The 14299-nt window shown below is 50.2% G+C and overlaps 3 protein-coding genes and 1 pseudogene across 4 annotated transcripts; 2 read left to right on the top strand and 2 right to left on the bottom strand.

Moving 5' to 3' along the window:
• The first annotated feature begins 142 nt into the window (after positions 1–142).
• LOC125519129 (hydroxyproline O-galactosyltransferase GALT6-like) lies at positions 143–3494 on the top strand. Its single transcript, XM_087522023.1, has 7 exons — positions 143–973; positions 1173–1417; positions 1531–1818; positions 1904–2032; positions 2128–2301; positions 2766–2873; positions 2976–3494. Exons 1-7 carry the CDS (start codon positions 247–249, stop codon positions 3183–3185), a joined length of 1881 nt encoding a protein of 626 aa, XP_087378149.1. The 5' UTR covers positions 143–246; the 3' UTR covers positions 3186–3494.
• A 1400-nt stretch (positions 3495–4894) lies between these two features.
• Positions 4895–7074, bottom strand: LOC147973319 (uncharacterized). Of its 2 annotated transcripts, XM_087522025.1 has the most exons (3): positions 6249–7074; positions 5868–6125; positions 4895–5278 (listed from the first exon to the last, which is right to left on the bottom strand). In XM_087522025.1, exons 1-3 carry the CDS (start codon positions 6940–6942, stop codon positions 5196–5198), a joined length of 1035 nt encoding a protein of 344 aa, XP_087378151.1. In that variant the 5' UTR covers positions 6943–7074; the 3' UTR covers positions 4895–5195. The 2 variants fall into 2 exon arrangements, with proteins under 2 accessions (XP_087378151.1, XP_087378150.1); XM_087522024.1 differs by having other exon boundaries at positions 5868–7074.
• Positions 7075–7652: 578 nt separating this feature from the next.
• Positions 7653–8231, top strand: LOC147973318 (uncharacterized). The gene is made up of 2 exons (XM_087524642.1): positions 7653–7877; positions 8001–8231. The coding sequence occupies exons 1-2, from the start codon at positions 7653–7655 to the stop codon at positions 8229–8231; spliced, it is 456 nt and encodes a 151-aa protein (XP_087380768.1).
• A 3897-nt stretch (positions 8232–12128) lies between these two features.
• On the bottom strand, positions 12129–13655 carry LOC125506183 (uncharacterized; annotated as a pseudogene).
• Positions 13656–14299: the final 644 nt, after the last annotated feature.

The following is a 14299-nucleotide window of genomic DNA, read 5'->3' as shown; positions in this document are numbered from 1 at the left end:
GCACGAGCCTACTCCGGTCGAGGCATACAGCCAAACCGGCGCAGAAACAAGCCGTTGCGCGCTGTCAGCCGCTGCACCGCCCCACCGCCGCCGCCGCAGCAACGGTCCGGCCTTTAAACACGACCCGCGCCCCCGCTTCCCTTCCGTCCGCAATAAACCCACCCCGCCCCGCCCCGGCCGCGGACCCAGTCCAGAAGAACGGCTACTCCTTCCCCACCTTCTCTGACCGCCACCACGCGAACCGCCATGCCGCCCAAGCGCGCGTGCCGGCTGGCGCTCATGCTGGCGGCGGCGGGGTACCTCTGCTTCCTCCTCTTCCTCGAGCTGCCCTCCGTCTCCGTCGCGCCCCTCGCCACCGCCGACCGCCCGCGCCGCCGCGAGCTCGAGGCCCGCTCCTCCTCCACCGCGGCCCCGCTCCGGCCCCACACGCGCACCTTCCCCACCCCCGACCCGCCCCGCCGCGCCCGCCTCGCGCTCTCCTCCATCCGCGTCCGCGCCAACTCCTCCTCCGCCTCCTCCATCGACGCCGCCGCCTCCTCCGCCTTCGCCGCCGCGGCTCCCCTCCTGCCCGACCTCCTCTCCCCGTCCGCTCCCGCCTCCTCCTCCTCCTCCCCTTCCCCCTCACCGTCCGCCCCCGCGTCCTGCCCCGCCACCGTCTCCGTTCCCCGTGACCGCCTCGCCAGCACCCCGGTGGCCGTCGAGCTCCCGTGCGGGATGGCCGTTGGCTCGCGCGTGACCGTGGTGGCCCGGCCGAGGAGGAGGGACGGGGCGGCGTCCTCTCAGTTCATGGTGGAGCTGCTGGGCACCAAGGCCGTGCAGGGGGAGGAGCCGCCCAGGATACTGCACTTCAACCCCAGGCTCGCCGGCGACTTCACCGGCCGCCCCGTCATCGAGCTCAACACCTGCTACCGCATGCAGTGGGCGCTGCCACAGCGCTGCGAGGGCCCGCCGTCCCGGCCAGAAGACGACAGAGGTGAGCTCCGTCGATTGCAGAGTCTAAATTTTGCTTTAATCCCATCGTTCGCTAGGAAATTGAATATGCTCCTTCGATTGCAGAGTACTATTCAGTTTGGAAGCTATTTGTTCGTTAAAACCAAAACAATTTGCATCACTCAATTTGCTTGATGCCGTTAAAACCAAAACAATTTAACATGTTGGTTTTGTTCTTTCAGTTGATGGCGAAATCAAGTGTGAGAAATGGACTCGGGACGATGGCGCCAAGACAGAGGAATCATCATCAAACATAAAGTGGCTGCTCAACAGTTTGATCGGCAAACCGGAGCCAGACGAGGTCTCTGTCGATCAGGCATACCCCTTTGCAGAGGGCAAGCTCTTTGTCCTAACCATCACAGCTGGTCTTGAAGGCTACCATGTCAATGTCGATGGCCGACATGTCGCATCCTTCCCTTACCGCACTGTAAGAATTTTGCCATGCCTCTACAGAGATTGCTCGTTGCTTACTTACATAGTATATCATGGATGGAGAACTTGTTATCTGACGGGCTGTCAATCTGTTGGTTTAACTGACAGGGTTACAATCTCGAGGACGCGACCGGCCTGTCGTTGAACGGGGACCTTGACATCGAGTCGATTTCTGCCGCCCATCTGCCCAAATCACACCCTAGCTTCGACCCACAGCGATACCTCGAAATGTCTGAACAGTGGAAGGCCTCACCTCTGCCGACTGAACCTGTCGAGCTGTTCATTGGCATCCTTTCTGCAGCCAACCATTTCGCCGAGCGGATGGCCGTTCGCAAGTCATGGATGATTGCCACAAGGAGATCGTCCAACAGTGTTGCCCGGTTCTTCGTCGCTCTGGTAAGCACCTGTGGATGATTGATTGCTACACCTTAACAGTTATATTGCTGACTTCTGCAAACTCTAATAGAAGACTTGTTTACAGAATGGGAAAAAAGAGGTCAACGAAGAACTGAAAAAGGAGGCAGAGTTCTTTGGTGACATTGTTCTGGTCCCTTTCATGGATAGCTATGACCTTGTTGTTTTAAAGACTATTGCCATTGCTGAGTATGGGGTAAGAAAAACTAATACGTTTTTAACTGTTCTTCGATCATGCTTCAGCTCCATCGACAAAAATGCTCATTCTGACCTTGTCTATTTTATTTATAGGTGCGAGTTGTGCAAGCGAAATACGTAATGAAGTGTGACGACGACACATTTGTTAGAATTGACGCGGTGTTGGATCAAGTGAAGAAAGTAAAGAACGGGGGGAGCATGTATGTGGGGAACATAAACTACTACCACAGGCCTCTGCGATCTGGAAAGTGGGCTGTAACGTATGAGGTATGATATGATTCAGCTTCCTTTGCAATTACATGTAGCATGCCTTTTCCTTTTAATAAAAAAACTGAAAGAATCCTTGTGTGTTGGGCACTTGGGCCATGCAAATTCCTGCATTGGTGTGACTTGACCTCCATTATTCAGCATATTAATGCTTTACGGGTCATATCTGTTAGTTCCCCTTTCCAGTCTCATGTTTTAGTGCGTTCATGCTAGCCTCTGCCTTTCCTAAAGCAAGCATGGGTTTACCTGGTAGCTGGAGCTATGATTATGCTTGCAAATGAATTATTGATCAACCTATCAACACAGGGTGTTATATTTTACAATACCTGGTAGTGGTATTAGAGTATGATATTTCTTTTCCGAAAAAAAGTATGTGTCATAATTGTGGCAATTTTCTCCAGGTAGTAGTGATATATTTGACCCTGCATACATGAGTGTGTTGTAATTTTCCTGCTGCTCTTCAGGAATGGGAAGAGGAAGTATACCCACCTTACGCAAACGGACCGGGCTATGTGATTTCATCAGACATCGCTGAGTACATCGTATCCGAGTTTGACAACCAGAAACTGAGAGTAAGTCACCACCACCATCCTTGTCAGCAAGTAAATATCGAAGCATCTGTGTAGTGTGTCTAGAACCTAATAAACCGGACGCGTTTCCCTTGACTGATGCAGCTGTTCAAGATGGAGGACGTGAGCATGGGCATGTGGGTTCAGAAGTTCAGTAAGACTCGCCAGCCGGTGGAGTATTCGCACGACGTCAAGTTCTTCCAGGCCGGCTGCTTCGACGGCTACTACACGGCGCACTACCAGTCGCCGCAGCACATGATCTGCCTCTGGAGGAAGCTGCAGTCCGGGAGCGCTCAATGCTGCAACGCCAGATGACAATGAGGCTGCCTGGTAATTGAAAAGCAGCACCCGGGCTCTCTGCAGAATCAAACAGCAAGGATGAGTTCGAGTTTGATCTTTGATTTGGAGGCTCTCTGGAGAATTAGCTTGCGTAATTCGCTCATTCTTTTGGTCAGTGGCTGGTTAATTCAGCTACTGATTCTGACACTAGCTAGATGCTGACACCATGTACATGTGTCAATTGTTTTTGACCTAGGAACTAACAGCTCTGCTGATCTCACCTGTATACCGGTTGTTCTCATATATACATATTAGATGTTTCAAGTCAATCATTTTTTGTATTCAGAGGCACATGTATGCAATGTCGATTCCACATGCAAGTATGATTTACCTAAGAAGTATGCATGTATACACCTTCTATCGCAGACTGGGAAAGTCTTTTACAAACTGACTGGACTTAAAACTCTTTGCAAATTGCAAGCACGGAAGCAAGCACTTCTTAAGCAGAGTTCCCACAAACATGACTGCAAGCATGAAAGCAACAACTTCCAAACAAGGAGCAAACTGAACTAAGTCTGAGCAAGGGGGTTCGAGAGGAACCCTGGAGGAAGTTATGGCTATAGTTTGGATTGTTATGGTTTGAGAGGAACCCTAGAGGAAGTTATGGCTATAGTTTGGTTTTCATCTTAATGAATCTTAGTATTTGTATCACTTGCTAAGATGAGAATTATAAATACATGTGAGACCATGTTTTGGCAGTATGTAAGAAGACGCCCCTCCCACATGATAATCGTAACAATCATGTGTGCCGGTGGTTTAATGATGTTACCAATTCCCTAGGAACAATTCCACCACTACTACCTTCACAACCACAACCACAAACACTTTCTCAGTTTTTATTTTTGTAACTAAAATACATAACAGCACCACTTTTAGTTTCTTATTACTTCAGTTATACCCTTGCATCCTATATTAGTTGTAGAGAGTCTAGGTAAAGTAACGGTAAGTACAGGGATAGTTGCATAAGTGGCATACGGAACTTGAGAGATTAAGACACCTACCTTTAGCTCCCTTTTGGTTCGGCACTCATATACTTACACATCCACATTGGAGAGTGCTACGATAACTCCTTGCACTTCGGGATTTCTAGGAGTGGTTGGCCACTAGTATCGACCCGTTTCAAGGCACGAAGCAAAGGTGCACGGCGTTTGGGCAAAGCGGGCATATTTGGTTTCACGAGGAAAAGCGCTATGATCCCTACACCGCAAGGAAGTGATCCGTCAACGCAATTGGAAGTCGCTCAGCCATTGTTGGTACAACATTCAAGAGTGCGTCAACAAGTTTTGCGGCTTTATTTATCCTTTAGGTGGTTCAGACTTCAGAGTCATTTCATGAATTCTTTCAGAGAAGACATGTAGGAACCAACACATGTAAAGAGCGGTGTTTTAGGAAGTCAGCTATTTTCGCTCCCCTTTATGTTTTACAGTCACTCACACGTATATTGCAAAACATATGTAAACATAAGTTTGACTTGAAGCATTTCTCCAGAAATCTAACAGGCAGTTTCTATTAGTCCGGTTGCTTCGATGCCGGTGGCTACTACCAGTCCCCAGAGCAGATGGTCTGCTTGTGGGGAAAATTGCTACTGTGTGCATTGTCAATTCCACACTTCACCATCTGCTTGTGGAGAAATGCCAATGAATGCAGTATGAGGGCCAGGAGTAACAGCTTAGATCTCAGATGAAAAACAGAGAGACAACACATGAGAAGTACACATGCTTAAAAGTACCAGTGTCCACATTTCGAATTCAGACATGATATTCAGGTCATTTGCCATAGTAGGTCAGCCGGTTCCCGTTAGACCATCATCACGCCGTGCTTGCTGCCGCCATACTTCTCACGATCACAAGACTGGAAAGGTCTTTACAAAATGCAAGCGGGGGCGCAACACTCCTAAACAAAGTTCCATAGCCCTACTAAACTAACACCAAGTGATGATCTCACTGCAGATCCAGAGCCACACTTGTGCCACATCTAACAACAGTACTACCGCCTCCCTCTTGCTCCAGCCCGGCGAACACTTGGAGCACCAGCTCTCTGCCCCTTGCTAGTGGAAGCTGCTTTAATTGCTGTAGAAATGCACGAAATCAGAATAATGTAAAAACAATTGATTGTTGAATCGGGTTCACCTTAATGTACATTTTGCTTACTCAACAATAACAAAGGCCAACAAGTGGCACTAACGCAAACGCACCACTAACACTAGTCCAGATGTTCATATAATCATCTTTCTTGAGCACAAAATTGTATCATCATGTATAAGGTTACTTGCTAAGAAACATATTTTCATCTTATATTGCTTAGTGCCACAGACATATTGTACCAAAGGATTTTACAGGGTTTATATATGTGCACACCACATATATAAAACCTGTAAAATCAGAATAATATAAAATCAATTGACTGATGAATCAGTTTCACCTTAATGTACAATTTGCTTACCCGACAATCACAACGACTAACAAGTGGCACTAACCCAAACACACAACTAAGCCCAGATGTTCATAGAATTATCTTTCTTGAGCACAACGTGCGCCGTCATGTGTAACGCTACTTTCTAAGAAACATATTTTTCATTTTATAGTGCTTAGTGCCACAAACAGACCGTGTCAAGGGATTGTACAGGGTTATATATATGCACATAAGTAATACTAGTACCTGGGATGTAGAAGCTCATGTAGGGAGTGATGTTTCTGCCACAACCAGACACCATCCTGACTTGTCGAGATTTGAGATCGACCATGTAGGAACCAAGACATGTGCTCACAAATATGACTTGGGTGCCCTCGGCGACGCCATTAATCCCATAATCAACTGTTTGGGTCATGAGAGCCCCGGCAGGGAGCAGCTTCCTAAGATCGATTATCCTGAGCTTTGTCCATTCCATGGCTCCCTTCGGTCCAGCTCCAGCCTCCCCTGACCACATGGTTAGATTTGTGACATTCACCATAGCAATGAATCCGAGGCCACCGCCTTGCGCCATCATGAGACGCCCCTTGCCAGCGATCGGCTTCTCAAACTTTGACAAGCAGAGTTTACCGAGGTGAAGCTCGATGATGCCATCGATGTTGAAGTAGAGTGTCTCTCCGACAAGGATGCTTGGCGCACCTTGGTTGGCACAGTAGGCGACCTTGGGGTGACCAACGGTGGTGAGCTCGCTCCACACGTGAGTCTCCGACGAGTACAGCCAGCCCGACGTGACTCCTGCATCATCGGTGGTCACGACGGCGAGACGGAAATGCCCTCCTTGGCAACCGTAGTGGTCGCAGCCTTGCGCGGCGCAGAGCACCGCCGCACTGAACCAGAGCACATGTTCGTCGACCGGAGAGAGCACGCGGCGCAGGCGGCCAGTGAGAGGGTCGAGGACGGTCAGGATGACGGCCTCCCCTTCCCTGAAGGAGCGGCTGTAGGGGGCGAGGAGCGCGCGGCCGTGGCGGCAGTCCAGGGGCCTGTCGACCAAGCGGCCACGGCCAGGGTAGACGGAGGGGAGGGCGGAGGTGCGGACGTAGGCACCGTCGTCCTCGAAGAGACCCAGGACGGAGGGCGTCCGGTGGAACTCGAGGTAGCGGCGGCGGAATCCCGGATCGGCGAGGATGCGGAACCAGGGCTTGCAGACGACGGAGGCGCGGACGAGGCAGGCGGGCTCTCCCGGCGGGAGGCGGAGGAGGACCGCGTCGACCAGCTCCGGCGCAAGGCGGAGTAAGAGGTCCTCTGCGACTGCGAGCTCGGCCATCGGCGCCGGCGGGCGGCGGCGGAGGTGAGGGTTTGGGTGGGGAGGAGTGTGGGCACTGTACGGAGCGAGTGAGGTTTCCTGTGTGTGTCTGCTGTGTTGTGTTGTGTGCTGGCTGCGTGGCTTGAAGAAAAACAAAGGACAAAAGGAAGTTGGAATAGAGGGTCTGCTAGGTGGGCCCCGGAAGCAGCGAGAGCGGGATTCAAAACGGGTCGAAGTTTTTCATTGTTAGTGAACACGGATTTTTGGCTCAAAATGAAACACGGATTTGAAAAAACTATCTGTGTAACACACATGATTTCGCCCCCCAACCCCCCTCAGGTTTACACATGTTTTTTTTCAAAAATATACTTCCTCCGTTCCTAAATATTTGTCTTTTTAAAGCAACTCCAACGGGCCAACCCAAACGGACGGCGTTTTTATCCGTTTTTTGTCCGTTTGGGTCGGCCGCCCGCCCGCCGTCCGCCCTTTTTTAGTTTTGGGTCGGCAGTGCGTCCAACGGACCGACCCATTTTCATGACCGCGCGCGCTTAACATCGTGTCATCGCCCTGATTTTGACGCTTCAGCACGCGGGAAAGGTTCGCGCGCGCTGGTTTTGGCGCTCCAGCGCGCGGGAAAGGTTCACGTGCGCGCCGCGGCCGGCGCTCGCTATAAAAGAAGGCGCTCTCTCCACACTCTGTCGGCCGCCCACTCTCGCCGTCTCTGCGCCACCATGTCGATCCGCCGCCTACACGCTTCGGATTTTCGCGGAGTCCGCGAGCGTCGCTCCGGCGCCTTCTCCGCCGAGATCTGGTTTCGTGAGAAACGTCTCGCCCTCGGCACCTTCGACACCGCAGAGGAGGCGGCCCGCGCGCATGACGCGGCAGCGTGGTGCCTCCTGAGGCCTCGTCGGGATATGAATTTTCCCAACGTGTCGAGCCAGCGGGCGCAGGATCTGGTGCCTCTCCCGCGGCTTTTCACCGACGAGGATCGTCGTGTCCACCGGAGGCGGCAGCGTCGCCTTGCCATCGCATAGAAGGATGTGGAAGCCTTGGTGCTGTGGCGTGGAGGCTACCCGCAGGACATCGTCGACGAGCGCCAGTTCTACAAGCAATTGAGATCGGAGAGGGACGCGAGGAGGAGGGAGCGAGCCGCCTATCGGGAGGACAAGCGTTCGCGGAAGCAGGCAGCTCAATTGAAATTGAAGCTACGAACGGCGGGTTGGGACTTTGAAGACGAGGCGTATGCTGACACCTACATTCAGACATCGGAGGAGGACATTACCGAGTCGGAGTTAGAAATCGATGAGTAGTGGTCTTTTCTTTTTATCTGTGTACGCTAGTGTCAGTGTCAAAACCGGCGGATCTCGGGTAGGGGGTCCCGAACTGTGCGTCTAGGCCAGATGGTAACAGGAGGCAAGGGACACGAAGTTTTACCCAGGTTCGGGCCCTCTTGATGGAGGTAAAACCCTACGTCCTGCTTGATTGATATTGATGATATGAGTGTTACAAGAGTAGATCAACCACGAGATCAGAGAGGCTAAACTCTAGAAGCTAGCCTATGGTATGATTGTATGTCCTATGGACTAAAACCCTTCGGTTTATATATACACCGGAGAGGGTTAGGGTTACACAAGGTCGGTTACAAAGGAAGAGATATCCATATACGCATTGCCTAGCTTGCCTTCCACGCCAAGTAGAGTCCCATCCGGACACGAGACGAAGTCTTCAATCTTATATCTTCATAGTCTAACAGTCCGGCCAATGGAGATAGTCCAGCTGTCCGGAGACCCCCTAATCCAGGACTCCCACAGCTAGAATTATCTATGTATCCATTTTTATCTGAAAAAAATGGCCGGCGGCGTCGGCGACGTGGCAGGCGGGCGAGGGTGTGAATCCAATGTGCCACCGACCAGCGGGCCCGGTGAGGAAAGAGGGCGAGCGCGCGCGCGTCCGTCTCGTGTCCGCCCTGACGTAAATCCGGCTCAAAAATGGGCCTGGAATGGGTCGCCCGCGGACGAAAAACGGACGCGCGTCCGTTTGGGTCGGCGCGTTGGGCCATCACTTTTGTCCGCGCCGACCCAAACAGACGCGGGTGGACGAAATGGGTCGCCCCATTGGAGTTGCTTTTAGATATTTCAAATGGACTACCACAACCAGATGTATATGGACATATTTTAGAGTGTAGATTCACTCATTTTGCTCCGTATGTAGTCATTTGTTGAAATCTTTAGAAAGACAAATATTTAAGAACGGAGGGAGTATGAGATAAACATGTAAAACCAATACTAGAATGGCTTCTTGCATGCAACATTTTTAGAAATAAATTCTTGTGAGTTGTTTTCAACTGAAAATCTTGTATTTTCTTTCGTGAAATACGCAAAGCCTTGCATTATTCATTGATAGGCAGAGCTATGCAAAATCTATTTTTGAGAGGGGGGCGGGGGAGCATAAATAATGGATGTTTACACCACTTTAATAAATTCTTATTTTTTGTCCAGGCGGGGCTATAACGTGGCTCCACCTCTGGGTACAAAGAATTGATACATGTAAGGTTAGGCACGGGTTCGCAAACACACGTGGAGGTGCGATATGCAAAACCTAAGAATTACATGAAGGGGGAGTGCTCAACCCCAAAGAAAAAATGTTAAGTAATCCACAAGCCTCGAGCACAGAGGCATGCCTCATCGCGGATGGTTTTAGTGACGCGGGTAATGTGGGTCGATGGCGTCAAAGGTAAAGTCGTTCAGGTGTTTCCAAAGCCACCATGCAGTGAGGGAGATGGTGGAGGTGAATCCCTTGCACATCGAAGCCGGGGTCAAGAGGAAGGAAGCAGCCCACCACTCGAGGAAGGGGACATCGACGGAGATGATGGTTGTTGTGAGCCTACAACAGGAGAGGATCTCCTAGCACACTTGGCGAGAGAAGGGGCATCCGCTGAGCAAATATTGCATACACTCTGACTCTTGATCACAAAGGATGCACGAGGAGTTGTGGGTAAGCTGCCACGAGCAACCCGGTTGTCGGTCTAGCATCGTCCTTAGAAGGCTAGCCAGAGGAAGACTTTTATTCGTAGGGGGCACCCATGTTTTCCATGTCAGGCCCCAATGTGGATCAACAATGGATCTGACAAACAATTGATCATAGCATGACTTTGCCGTGTAGGATCCAGAGATGGTCAACGCCATTGCAGCTTATCTAGGGAGTCCGAAAGGTGCACAAGTCTGACCTGATGCCACAGATCGATGTACTAGACGACGGCGGTAGGACCTAGCACACCGCAGATGTCTTAACCCAAGATCGTAGGTGGAGGCCCTCTTGAACATAGTGGTGCTATGTCTTGAACCCAACATCGCAGGTGGAGGCCCTCCTGAACAGAGCGATACTTGCGCCGGAGGCAGGGCACCAGATCCAAGACCTATAGGAGGTGATCTCAGGCGGATAGGACATTGATCCAGAAAAATCTTGATTCACCCATGATTTATCTCCAAGCCGCTCAAAATGCATTTTTGTGGTGGAAGCATTCTTCTCCCAACAATCCCAGAGTTACGGGCCTTGCCTTACGGAAGGTATGGACGATGAAGGTGTGTGTGTGCTTCTCTAATTGTCCCTCCCTTGAATTTCACTAGTGGGCCTGCCTCCATGAATTTCATCCCAACCATCCATTCCTAATCAGTCTGTAAAACCCCCCTAAACCATTCTGCATGTCTAGCATTACTCTCTTTTTTCTTGTGATACACACATTTTAATTCTGAAGTGAAAACATCATTTTCTTTTAATTTAGTCAAAACAATTGTCCGTGTGTGATGGTACATTTTCTCTTGCAGATAAAACAATATATCCATGTCCCGAGAGCTAGAGTGTAGAACTTAGATGAGCAGGTATGTGTTTGCTTTGTAATACAAAGTAGTGGGAAATCCTTTTTCGGAACTTAGATGAGCAGGTATGTGTTTGCTTTCACTCCTGATTTATTTCTGGGCCATATAACATGCATCTTTGTGGTGGTGGACGCATTTTTTTGGACATATACTGATATACTTATTTCATCGTGAGATGAATACATTGTTTTTCTTATTTAATTAACCAATTAAATTTCTGTTTGATGGCACATTTCCCCTTATCGATAAAACATTATCTCAGTGCTCTGCGAACAACTTTTCCACTCCATGGACTTTCATTCTTCGTAGTGAAAAATATTTCTTGATTCGAGGTAACATCTTTGCGTACAATGTAATGCAAACAGAACCATCTGAGGACATGTAAGTGATGTAACCGTTATCTCCAATTAATAGAGTCCAGGTTTTTTTTCAAAAAAAAAAACCCATCTGAGGACATGTTGGGAGAATACCCCATTGATCCCGTGATGCATAATCGTTGCCATAAGAGCATTTTGGTCCAAGTGGTGAGAGTAGAGAGCAAGCCTGACGATGTGGGTTCACAAGTTCAGCAGGACCCGCCGGCCGGCGCAACTTCATGCTTGGTGATCAGGAAGCAGCTCTGGCTCTCCGGAGAATCACCTGGCCTTGAGTTTGATCTTGATTTGAAGAATTAGCTTGCCTAATTCGCCCATTCGTTTAGTCAGTAGCTGATTAATACCCCCACCAAAATCTGAACTGGACTTGTACTGTCAGCTGTTTTCGCTCCCCTTTATGTTTTACAGTTACTCAGACGTGCAACCCAAAACATAAGTCAACATAAGTTTGATTTCAAGCATTTTCCAACAATGCTGAGAAATTTAACAGCCAGTCTCTACCAGTTCAGTTGTTGCTTCAACGGCCTGCTTGTGGAGAAAATTGCTACTGCATGCATCGTCGACTCCACACTTCATCGTCTGCTTGTGAAGAAATGCGTATGCAGTAGACCCTGGCCGGTAGAAAAACAGAGAGACAAAGACATGAGAAGCGCACCTGCTTAGAAAGTACCAAAGTGTCCACACTTCGAATTCTACTAGATGATATTCAGGTCTTTTTCCCATAGCAGTCTGCCGGTTTCCATTAAGACCATCTTCTTATCGTGCTAGTGTCCCCATATTTCTCACGCCCACAAGAAGACCACAAAGGTCTTTACTAAAATGCAAAACTTCCTAAATGAAGTTCCATAATCCTAGCTACTATATCTAACGGCACTACTACCACCTCCCGCTTCAATCCTTCATCCACAAGAGGGCTTGCTCCATTAACTTGAGCTTGAAAAACACTTGAAACACCAGCTCACTGGTCCTGGCCAGTACAGGCTGCTTCCATTGCTGCAGAAATGCAAGAAAATCACAACATCAAATCAATTGATTGATGAACCAGGGTCAACTGACTGTACATTTTGCTTACTCACCGATCACAAGGACCAACAAGTCATACGTACTAATACAACCACACTAGGTATCCAGATGTTCAAAGAATCATCTTTCTTGAGAACATGTGTCGCCATGTGTAAGGTTGCTTGCTAAAAAGTATATTTTCATTTTATGTTGCTTGGTGCCAATAATGCCACTGGCAGATTGTATCAAAGGGTTGTGCATGGTTTATATGTATACGCGTAAGTGATAGTACCTGGGATGTAGAACCTCATGTAGGTTGCGATGTACCTGGGATGTTTAGAATTTTGAAAATATTATCATAATGCGTATGTTTACTTGCTAAGTTGTGTATTCTCAGTTCATGTTGCTAAACGCCACTAACATGTTGCTAATACCTGGGATGTAGAAGCTCGTGTAGGGAAATGATTCTGTGCCATGACGGGTTACCTTCCTCGCTCGCCCTGACCTGAGGTCCACCATGTAGGAATCAACACTTGTGCACACAAAAATGACTTGGGTGCCCTCCGCGAAGCCACTAATCTCCAATCCACCGGGAGGCAACCTCCTATATTTTGTTGGGATCGTGAGGGCATCAAAAGATGTTGGGATTGAGAGGGCACCGTCAGGGACTAGCTTCTTAAGATCAATTACGCTGAGCTTTGTCCATCCCATGGCACCCTCCCGTCGGGCCTCCCTTGACCACAGGGTAAGATTTGTGACATCCACCAGTGCAGCAAATCCAAGCCCCCGGCCCCGTCTTCCATGGTTATGAGAGTCCCATTGCCAACGATGGGCTTCCCGAACATTGACAAGCATAGTGTGCCCAGTTGGCACTCGATGTCACCATGGATGTTGAAGTAGAGTGTATCTCCCACGAGGACGCTAGGCGCGGCCATGGTAGAGGTATAATTGACATGAGGGTGATGAACAGAGGCGAGCTCCGTCCAGAGGTTAGTCTCCGATGAGTAGAGCCAGCCCAATGTGACTCCCTGGATCACATCGGCGCAGACGACGGCCACGAGGAAATGCCCATCTTGGCAAATGGCAACCGTGGTGGTCGCAGCCATGTGTGGCGCAGAGCACCGCCGCGCTGGTGGCCCGTCATGGGGTCCAAGACGACCAGGTCATTGGTCTTCCCGAACTCGGCGAAGAGGGCGCGGCCGTGGCGGCAGTCCATGGCATACCATTCGGGATGGCAGGTCTGGGCAGGGAAATGGGCGGGGATGGCGACGATGCGGGCGCCGACCTTTTCCAAGATTCCCAGGACGGGAGGTGTTGGATGGAACTCGCGGTAGCGGCGGCGAAAGCCAGGGTTGGCGAGGATGCGGCGCCATGGCATGCAGGCGGCGGAGGCACGGACGAGCCAGGCGGGCTCGTCCGGCGGAAGGTGGAAGAAGACCTCCTCGAGGAGCTCTTCCATAAGCACCAGCGGCGGCGGCGGCATGGTGCGGCCGCGGGCGAGGGTTTCGGGTGGAGAACAGTTGAGATCGGAGAGAGCGTGAGTACGGAGGAGGTGGCTGGTTCGGCTCAGCCTTCTGCTAGTTGGGGCTGGGAAGCAATTATACGAGAGTTAGTTGAAAATGAAATTTTTGGAGGCTGAACGAAGAGCTCGATTTGTAGCACGGTGTCGCAACGTGATCGTGGGGGGTGCTTGGGCACTCATGGTCGGGACTGTCGCACTGGTTTTCACGATCATGACCCTCGCCTTGGCTCCCGGACGCACGCACGCATGAGCCTTGATTACATGGATACATGTCGACCGTCGTAGATCAGAACAAGCACACAAGACACACCAGACGCACGCGCGCGCGCGCGCACACACACTCTCGCTATGTTGATACCAAGATCTATGGTCTATATAAACACGGCATGTCTTAGAAATTTCTGAAGTCATCCGACCCCGTGAAAGGATACATCACCTCTATGGCCCATAGATGTGCGAGGTACCTACAAGGGAAACATTACCCAAGGTGAAACACCCATATCAATCCCAGGGATCAATCTTGGGCGGATTGGATGGCCACTGCCACAACCAGCCATCGAGCCACGGGCTCGTCCTCGTCTGACAAAATATTTTAGAGGAACGGT

Source organism: Triticum urartu, chromosome 5A (genome assembly GCF_056163025.1).
Source record: "Triticum urartu cultivar PI428250 chromosome 5A, HENAU_Tu73, whole genome shotgun sequence".
NCBI classification, from domain to species: domain Eukaryota; kingdom Viridiplantae; phylum Streptophyta; class Magnoliopsida; order Poales; family Poaceae; genus Triticum; species Triticum urartu.
This window is presented reverse-complemented; position numbering and strand designations above follow the sequence as displayed.